The 10,583-nt window shown below is 33.6% G+C and overlaps 1 protein-coding gene across 1 annotated transcript in view; it reads left to right on the top strand.

Moving 5' to 3' along the window:
• LOC110024534 overlaps window positions 1-10,270 on the top strand; it is a 33,466-nt gene extending 23,196 nt beyond the window's left edge. The window contains 5 exon segments of the mRNA XM_020724559.1: window positions 7,818-7,940; window positions 8,351-8,438; window positions 9,419-9,508; window positions 9,511-9,816; window positions 9,915-10,270. Of these exon segments, the coding sequence (XP_020580218.1) occupies window positions 7,818-7,940; window positions 8,351-8,438; window positions 9,419-9,508; window positions 9,511-9,575 (366 nt within the window). The 3' untranslated portion in view covers window positions 9,576-9,816; window positions 9,915-10,270.
• Window positions 10,271-10,583: the final 313 nt, after the last annotated feature.

Raw genomic sequence — 10,583 nt, 5'->3', positions numbered from 1 at the left:
GGGGGGGGGGGGGGGGTTGTAAAATAATATTTGCGAACTCACCAAATGTGGACCTTGCACTGCGTTTGCGTCCCTATTAACACTTAAACGACGTTCACGAACGGATGCCGCAACTAGGCTTTCCAAACAATGTGCGAACACCGTTCTAAATAGAAGTTGGTTCAAAAAGCTAAAACAAACGGGACCTAATCATAGCACACTCAAAGAGTTGGAAAGAGGAATATAACATAGACATGGGATATGTATGGTGGATTTTTGATGTCACGTTTAATGAATATTATTGGTTTAATTTAGACTCATACCACTTACATTGTGTTCATTTTAAAATAAGTTTAGGTTATCACAAATCTGAAAATTGTAAATTTGTTTATATATGGATTGTGAAGAATAGATATTATTTATAGAAGTCAAATGATAAATTGATACATCTTTTACTGAAGTTAAATACAAAACGAGAGGAAGTGGATTTACTTGGATGTTGAGATTTATCTACAAAGATAATATAATTTAGCATATTAGTGATGAATGATAAAATATTTGTTTCACGACACTATATGCTTAGGAATGTGATATGGTTTAAGGCTAATGTTTACAAATACACCTAAAATGATTCTTAAATGTAGGTGATGCATGAGAATTTAGTATTCACGGATTAATGGTTACTGAATTTATTAAACTTGTTTTATTTAGATACAAACTAAGATAATACAACAGTTACAATTCAAACTATAATGTAATAATGGAACAAATTTGAAGAAATCAATGATAAATTTGAATATAAGAATCTACTAAGCAGTTGCAATTTATTTGCCACAATAAAAATCTCATTTGGGTCAATTTTTTATAAAATTAGAAACAATGTTTTTTTTAATAAAATATTATAACTAAAAAATAATATGAATGCATCTATGATAATTGACAAAAATCGACAGAGAAAAAGAAAATTACACAATTCAAGATGAGAGTCAAGGATACTAAATCATCACGAACATGAAAGCTACAAAACAAATCATTTGAATCTACTTGCTTGAAGCCTGTTGAAAATATGAGGACCAATAGAACTTTTTTTTTTTAAAATTTGTGCATCATCTAATGAATAAAATTTTAAAATATCTTATTTACTAAAGAGTCGACACTTTTGAGTGCTCTAATGAAGGAGTTGATCATGATCAATAGTGATACTTGTTAGTGATGATGTGATCGCCATTGTAGAGATAACATGTGCAAGCACTAAAGCCTCTTATTCCAAATAAAATTTTAAATTGGTTCCAAGTTTTGATCTAATGGAGGAGTTGCCTCTATGAAGGAGCCACTGTGGTAGGAAGCATAGATCTAATTTGGGGTTCATTAAAACCCAAGAATAAGCAATGTTATAGAAAGCGATGGGATTTTTTGAAAGTTTGGTGGCAAAGGAGAATGATGAAAATTTGAAGTTGACATGTGGCCATACCTTTTGGAGTCAAAGGAAGTGAACGATCAAGACTTCGATGGCGAGAAGATGAGAAGAAATCGCCTTAATGCGAGAAAATAGTTGGAGAAGGAAAATTGTTTGTCGTAGGCACAAGAAGGATTGAGAGCAACATCTTTGTCAGAGAGTGATTGTGTGAAAAGCTGAATGTTGATGCCATGAGACATTTGCAAAGGAGATTAGGACGATGGAATGAGAGGAGGGTGAAATGCAATGCATGCAGGTATAAGCGCTTGATCGTGCCCGACTATGGACACAATTGTGAGATGCATGTATGGGAGACGAGCCTATGGGATGCACACTTGGCACACGGTTGAGTGCGAAGGCATGCAGTAGAGTCGCTCGTGTGTGCAAGCCAAGGAGCACAATAAAAAAAATTTCCTAAACACTAACAAGCCAATAACAAGATACGCAAACAAAAAGTTAGACAATGAATGTATTCATTGCCAGAAAAAAAAGAGGTTAATTTCCCTTAAGTAGTCGCACTTGTACCCTGCTCTCATAAATCATTCATCCAACTAGCACACATTATATGAACAATTGATGCCGAATTTTTATTGAATTAAAGTTCTTATTACATACTTCATGTGAACAATTTCTAAGCACATGTTAGTTAATTCTTATTGAATCAATTTAAATATTAAGGGTCCGTTTGGGGCAGCTTATAAGTGTGGTGGCGTTTTTGAAAACACCGCTGCACCATTTGTTTTGCGCGTTTGTGCAGCTTATTTGAAAATCACGTTCAGATTTGGAAAAAACGCGATCGCGGGTATCGACCTGCGATCGACCCGCTATCAGCGTTTTGAACGCCCGATTGGAGCAGCATTTACACACCTGCCCCTCCCTCGTGCCAGATCTGCTTTGCCTCCGCCAAAGGAAGCTTTGATCTGCCGCCGTCGAAGCTCCGGTCTGCCTCCGCTCCGTCGAAGCTCCGGTCTGCGTCCGCTCCTCCGAAGCTCCGCTCTGCGTCCGCTCCGCCGAAGCTCCGGTCTGCGTCCGCTCCGCCGAAGCTCTGCCTCCGCCAAAGCTCTGCTCTGTTGCCTCCGCCGCCGAAGGAAGCTTCGCTCTGCTGAAGTTTTTATTCTACGGTCTGCCTCTACCAAAACAGGGGTAGAATGATAATTTCTCCAGAATCAGTTGTTTTCCAGACGCACAAACCAAACAGTCAGACAACTTATCTGGATCAGCTGCTCATCAGCAGATTATCAGGATAAACTGTTTATCAGCAGAAGCTGGATAAGCTTCAGCTGCCCCAAACATACCCTAAATCTAATAATTTGTGTAGCTAGAAAATAAAGAAAATGCCCAATCAAAGCAACCACATCTATCTGCAACAACCTAGCCACAAAAACACATTGCAGTAATGTATGGAATAGAAGACTTCACAGTTCCGCGCCATAAGTCACATTATTGAATCCTAATAGAAACACCTTGATTGCTAGCAGAATTCCAACCTTGTATAATTCTCCTTGCCATAGGACATTGATAAGCAACAAAATAACTACAAGTTTTTAAGACTTGAGAAAGTACCCCCATTATTCTACATCAATATGTCAGACTAGAAAAATTTTGAATCCAACAAATTAAGCTTTTAATTTTCATCAGGCAAAATGCTTCCTGCAAAATAATGCAATAGTCACGCTAGTGCACTTGATATGTCTAAACTCTACCATCAGTAGTGGACATAGCTTCAGGAGTAAGCCATATGGAATTGTCTAACAGAGGGTTAGATGCGACACAATGAGGAGATGAAAAGAAAGAAGGGTTCAGATAATTGATAATTGTCTCTTGGCATAAAGTCAAATCAAACACATTAAAAATTAAACTGCTTCTCTTTTTTTCTTTGGTTATTCTAATGTATATGCATTAGTTCTTATGCATTGCAAAGTTTTAAACGGAGAGAGCTGCCCATGTCTCAATAGTGGGAGGCACAATTCTATTTGTTATACATATTCTTCAAATACTCTCAAAATTCCCACTTTGTCTTATAACACCACATGGCCTTGCCAGACCAGCTGGACTCCAAGTTTATGGATATCTATAATTATTTCATATTAGCATGTTGGAAAGAAAGATGGTGAAGTTTTTTTGAGTAGAGATAATCCAACAAATAATAGCACTTGCAAAAGCGGTTCTATATACTTTCCAAAAGTGTTAGTTTGCCAAAAATCTTACCTCATAATTCCTTTAGTCAGTAGCAAAATAGATGCAAAGAAAGAAGACCAAAACATATAACAAAAAGGCAAATATTGATTTTTAATCGTGTAGTCTAATTTCTTTAATCAATATATAAATTTCTCTTGATGTATGATAAGGCACATGAATGTGAGATTATTTATATATACTATTAATATACTCAGAGGATGGATATAATTGAGAAATAATACCAATATGTTCATCACCAATTAAGTCAAATAACTGAGTTGCATTTCCATTGAGAATATGAAAGTGAGCTATTAGTCTTAATGCAACATAATGAAAATGATAATGATTAGTGTGAGAATGCAACAGGCATATGTACTTGTGTTATTGCTATAGTCTCCAGCCTAGGGTGAAAATGATCGATCAAATGTAACATCAATAGAAGTGTAGATTGTGGGTCCTCTTTCTTTCATTGTTCAATCAATTTGATATTTTGTGCATTTGAATGACTAATCAATATATGCATGCATGTATGTAATTTATCAATGCATTTGTCAAAAGTCAAAATTTGATAATTAAGCTTTCCAATTTTGACATACAAATAATGTCATATTTATAAAACTTTACAACCTTTTTTTTATATTATGTAATGTGCAACAAATCAAAACTTTCACTTAGAAAACCTATAACTTTTTGAGATATACACAATGATACCAGAGTTAACTCAAACCACAATAGAAATGCAAATGTTATTGTTGAAATTCAAAGAGGATTACTAACCAAGACTCTTGACCATACAAAAATAACAACACAAACATAAAGACACTCTAGGGCAAGGACGATAAGTGTTGGGCTGTCACAACCCGACCCAATGCTTAGAATTAACTAAGGCTGGAACTGCGGTCGGACGCTATTAACATTTAACTAGCTATATTTAGAAAAATTCCAATACATTAAAGAGTCACTAATCCACAAAATGAAATAAAAATAAACATTCAGAAATATCATGAATAAAAACATCTCAGACCAAAATATGAAGTGTCTCTAAACAGAAGTAAACAATAAAAGAAACTAAAGTTATATTTTAAACTAATACCTATCAGTAGCAGTAGTTCTCCTCCTGTAAACCAAGTATTTCCTACTAGACATTTCACCTAGAACTTTTCTTCTCCTGAAAGAAAACATTAATTGCAACTGTAAGTATAACTTAAGTGAGTAATTATAATCTAATAGCATTAAATTCTTATGTTATGTTATGCATGAATGACTAAAAGAGAAATATATTTTTTTTCATTAAAACTTTAAATTTATTCCTTCCTGTTTCATTTTTAAGTACTTATCAATTTAACATTTTTAATAGTCATCACAGGATTACTGTTATACATGAATGTACCATTGAATTGCACCTGAAAGCATATATTTACCATTTTCTTGAACGCACATGGGTACATTGCATCTCTTACCAGTACCATCTAGGGGTAATCTTGTATGACTTAAACATCTAACTTTCATTTCATTTCATTTAAATTATATCATTTTAAAGACATTAAGCATTTTTTTCTCTTTACCCTTTCATTTTCTTTCATTCTTAAGCTACAACATACATATAAACATAATTGTTTAAAGCATTAAAGAATTTTTTATTCAATAAACTTTAAATTTAATACATATAAGAAAATAATTACTCACCTTGCAGAGCTTGCCACACTGACTCTTGAACTCCTGATTTTCTAGGCTTTAATGTGCTTCAGCCTAAAATTGCAATTAAGCATTAATATTTTATTAATATCAATTCCTAATTAAGTAAACTAAACTTTAATTTAAGACATACCTTATGTTTAAAATTGTTTGTCTTCTTCTTCAAATCCAAGGGATTAGTCGGCCTTCTTCCTCACTTCCTAACGTTAATAAAGTTTAATAACATTAATTAATTAACGAAGCTAATTATGTCATTAATTTTGTAATGACACAAGGTTTAACATGTACTTTATAGGCTTTCAGGTCTATCTCCTTCCTTTCCCGCTTGCTTCACAACTTCCTCTCCTTCAATGCCAAAAATCTTTGTATTAAAGTCCTGATTATATTGACATTGCATTTATACAGCCACACGCCCACACATTCATTAAATAACTTAATAAAAACCCCAAGATACCTTAAAATTCTTTGGTTGTCCAACTCTTTAAAACATACTACTTTCAAAACCCAAACTATATATTTATTATATTAAATTAAATTTCCAAAATTATTTTTTCATATTCATATTTTCAAATCTATATCTATCGAAAAAGTTGACCGACAGTAGGTGGCGGAGAATGGGAAAGTCGACGATAATCACCACGTCAGAGCAAGATACAGTCGGAGCATCACTCATCCTCGGATACAGCCTTAGAAGGGAGACTTGAGACGCTGACGGCTGTCCCAATAGAAAACTCAATAAAAACTAACCCTAATATTGAAAATAACAAATATATATAGTAGATAACTAGGAGAGGGAGACCTCTCCCCTTGGGCGGCAACCCTAGGGTTGCTATCCAAAATCAAGAATAATTATTAATTGTGCTCTTTATTTTGTTTTAAATATAATTTTATGATTTATAAGTATTTTACTTGGATTTTAACTTATTTAATTAAAGAGAGTTTAAGAAAGAAATCTATAATTATTTGGTCTAATGGAATGATTTCTCTATTGTGGCTTGGGTTAACTCAGATATCATTTGGTATCAGAACAAATATTATTATTCCAAAGCAAAATGGGTTACAAGCAAAGACAATTGAAAAATATCGGGCGAGGTTTGAAGGTGGTTGGTTGCAGATTCAGGTGGTGGAAATTGAGAGCTGTAGATGGTAGGGTGACCCAGAGACAAGCTAGGGTAAGGTTGCCCAGCGGCTAGACAATAAGCAGAAGAGGGTTGGCAGGGGTGGCAACAAGCAGCAAATGGTCTGGAAGTGTGCGGCAGCAAGCAGGTGGAAGGTTGGAGGGCGGCAACAATCAGGTGGAATCTTAGAAGGCGACAAAAAGCAGGAGACGGGCGGCTAATGGTTCTGGGCAGCAGCTTGGAAGGCACAGAGGACGGCATCAAATAGAATAAGGAATGATACACACCATTTCTGGATGTACAGCCAGAGTATTTTCTCATCTTCAGATACATCCTTAGGAGACGGAAAAACGAGACATTGAAGGTTGTCCTGACAGAAATCTCAAAGCAAAACTCAATCTAGATCGCAAAAAACACTTGCAAATATTATTAGGCGACTAAGGAGGGTTCCAATTATGTTAGGTCGAAGTTTCTGACCCCTTGGACTCCGGTTGAACTAGCACTCTACTTTTGGAATGGCCCAGTTGGCCGGTTTATTCTTCCTACCCCTGCCTCCTGTCTTCACACCCTTGTCATGCATGTACACTTGTAGCATGTGGCTATAAATAGAAAATGCTAGAAACCTAGTTGATGCAAGATTTTACTATAATCTTCAGTTTGTTTTAATTTTTGTACCGTTTTCTCAACCATGATGGTATAAAGATTAAGACTCACTAGAAACATTATAGCCCTTGTTACTTTGGAACTATTTGCCAACTTATAGGAATTAGTAAATTCTATAAATTTAAATTTAATAAATCCTATGGTGGTAAACTTGAAACTATTTGACATGAGAGTTTTTAAATAGAATCAAATGCTATGAATTTGTTGTCTGTTGACAACTTATTTCAAGATTTAAGTCTATTAAGTCAATTCAAATATGTTTTTAATATAATATTTTGATGATGTAACTATTAAGACTAATTTATTCAATTTATTTTTTACTTTTTTTAATTATATTAATCATTAATTAACAATTTACTAAGCCAACTAATCATTAATTAGATTTTCTATGTATATTCTTAAGTCAGCCGATGCTATTTATCAATGAATGTTGAAAAGCTGATGGTTAAATTGTTGAGAAGCTGTATATATTCTCGTGGGACTCGTGCTTGTCTTGACATTCTACAACTGATTGAAAGACGTTTCTTTGCAGTTTTGCAAGAACGCTGATAATGTTTTAACTGCCATTCTTATTTGTGTGTGTTTATATATGAATATATATATATATGTGTGTGTGTGTGTGTGTGTGTGTGTATGTTCATCTCTATCCCATTCGGTTTCCAAAATTATATGTTTGGTGAAACCATAATTGTAGTTCTATTTCATTGATTTTGCAATTCTTCTCTCAGATTGGTGATCTGGGGCTGTCTAAGGTGAAGCAACATACTTTGGTGTCTGGAGGCGTTCGAGGAACTTTGCCATGGATGGCTCCGGAACTTTTAAGTGGAAAGACTAGTATGGTATCTGAAAAGGTATGTTATTTATAGAATGGAGCATTTACATACATGACACACAATTCTAATGTATTTACATATCTCGTATCTAAACTTTCATAATTACACATGACACTCAAATCTTTAATATAACATCAAAAATAGCACTATTACCTCTTTTTAAAAGTGAAATATAACTTTTCATGCATGGCTTTAAAGCACTATGGAGCTATGTATGTAAATATGAAAGTTTAGGTGTGAGATATATAACTACATAAGAATTGTGCGCAAGGTTTTTGAAATTTCCTTTTTATTTATAAAATTCAGGAAAGCAGATACTCCATCTCATTATTTTGTGTTCTTAGCCTGCTTGAACTTGTACCCTGTTTTGTCTTATTTTTCTTGGAGGAACTATTTGCTGCTGTTTTACTGTCTTCATGTTTGTCCAGATTGACGTTTATTCGTTTGGTATAGTCATGTGGGAGCTGCTCACTGGTGAAGAGCCTTACTCGGATAGGCATTGCGCATCTATAATCGGTACGCTTGCAATAGACAATTTTCCTATAAATACTCTTTTTGTATTTAATTTACATCTCAAAGGAAAAATAATTGTGGGAAAATTTCTGACCAAAATTTGGCCAGGACAGATTCTAATATCCGTAAAGGAAGATTTACATACATAGGACTCAAGACCTATGTATTTACATATCTAAATCTAAACTTTAACTTTTACATACATACCGCTTTACCTATGCATGCAAGTGTGTATTTCATTTTTAAAATTTTAAAATGGTGTTATTTTTATGTGACAAGAAAGTTTTTGGTGGTATAAATGTAAGAAGTGGTATTTTTTATGTGATAAGAAAGTTATAGGTGGTATAAATGTAAAAGGTGAAGTTTAGATGTTAGATATGTAAAAACATATGAATTTAGTTGGTATGTATGCAAATGACCCATCCAGAAATTTACTCCTCAAGTTTGGTGCAATATAAGAGTTGATTAATTCTACATATATTATACTCATCTCAAAACACATCCAAGAAATTTGATGACAGTCAGGATGCATTTTAGATCTGCTTTGAGATTAGAGCAATACAAGAGTCAGTTAATTTTCAAGTATTTTACGCATCTTAAAGTATGCCAAAGAAATTTAAAATTAATTATAATCAAATTGGAAGATTTACATGCATACTACTCAATTTTTATGTATTTACATATCTAACACCTGTACTTCAATTTTTACATACATACCACTTTACTTATGCATGAAAAGGTGTATTTCAGTTTCTATAAGTTAAAATGGTGGTGTATTTTTTATGTGATATGCATGATTATGGTGGTATAAATGTAAAAAAACAAAATATAGGTATTAGATATGTAAATACAGAGGAATTGGTCAGCATGTATGTAAATGCCCCATTCAAATTTTGGCCAGGTTATCCTGACCCTCACCTTTCTGCACAACTCTTTATCCCTATCAGTTTTTAACAGAACAATGCCTTCATATTTTCTCTTAGGAGGAATCGTGAACTGCACTCTGCGTCCTGAGATCCCAAGCTGGTGTGATCCTGAATGGAAATCATTGATGGAAAACTGCTGGTCTTCCGACGTCCGTCCTTCTCCGAAATCTCTCAGAGGTTAAGAAAAATGGCAGCTGCAGCTAATGTGAAGTGAACTTAACCTCCTTCCACACCCACTTACTTCCAGAAAATGTTGGAAGAAAAACTATAAAGGCTGAAATTACTGTTATATAAAAATGTAAATAACTTATTTTGTTTTTCTTGCTTGGTGATGTCTTGGCTCAGGCATCTGTGGATCCGATATAGTTATTGCGTACATGATTATATTTGTTCATGTAATGCATAAACTATGCCCCTCATATCGGTGTAAATGAAAATGCCATTGCAGCTACGAAGTAAGACAACTATGCAATTTCATTTTAGCTTTCCTCACCTTCTTATTTGTCAAACATTTTTCTAATGCATATTACACTTGTATTTTGTTTTTGTACAGGATGTTAATATGTTAAGAGATGAGGGGACTTAGAGGTAAATATCTATGCATGATGTTCTGGAGAAATATCTTCTTAGAGGCACATTAAATTTTCATTCTGCCGTGTAAATATTTATTTATTTTTGCTTCAATTTTTTTAAAGTCGAGCCGTGATAAACCGTAGCACTATAATTTTTTTTCTACACACACATATGTATGCATATGCATACATATATGTATGTATGTATATGTATACATTGGGTTTCTTTGGTCATATGATGCCTGGAAGAATTAGAAGATTTCTGGAACTTAATTATCATTTGTGCTGATTGAATAATTAGGATTAAATTTGATTGTAATAATATTCTGCCACAATCTGCAGCACTTGTTTTAATGAATTTATTTTTTGTTTTTTCGCATAAGTTTTTTGTTGTTTCAGAGAAATTTTTTTGGGCTAAGATATTATATCCAATTTTGATTAAGATGAATGTCATTGTCAATATATAAAAAATAAAATAAAAAAATAAAAAATAATAATTGATTTGATATATATTATATTTATTTTAAAAGTTAATTTTATATTTAAAATTATATTGAATCATGACAAAGATTTACTTCACAGTTACACCTGTTAAGCCTGCTTTATTTTTATCTTTATTGGAAACAGGTGGCAAAACCCCAAAACCCAAT

This window comes from Phalaenopsis equestris, unplaced genomic scaffold (genome assembly GCF_001263595.1).
Source record: "Phalaenopsis equestris unplaced genomic scaffold, ASM126359v1 Scaffold000002, whole genome shotgun sequence".
In the NCBI taxonomy this organism is placed as follows: Eukaryota; Viridiplantae; Streptophyta; class Magnoliopsida; order Asparagales; family Orchidaceae; genus Phalaenopsis; species Phalaenopsis equestris.
The sequence above is the reverse complement of the archived record's forward strand: the minus strand, read 5'-3'. Positions and strand labels throughout refer to the sequence as shown.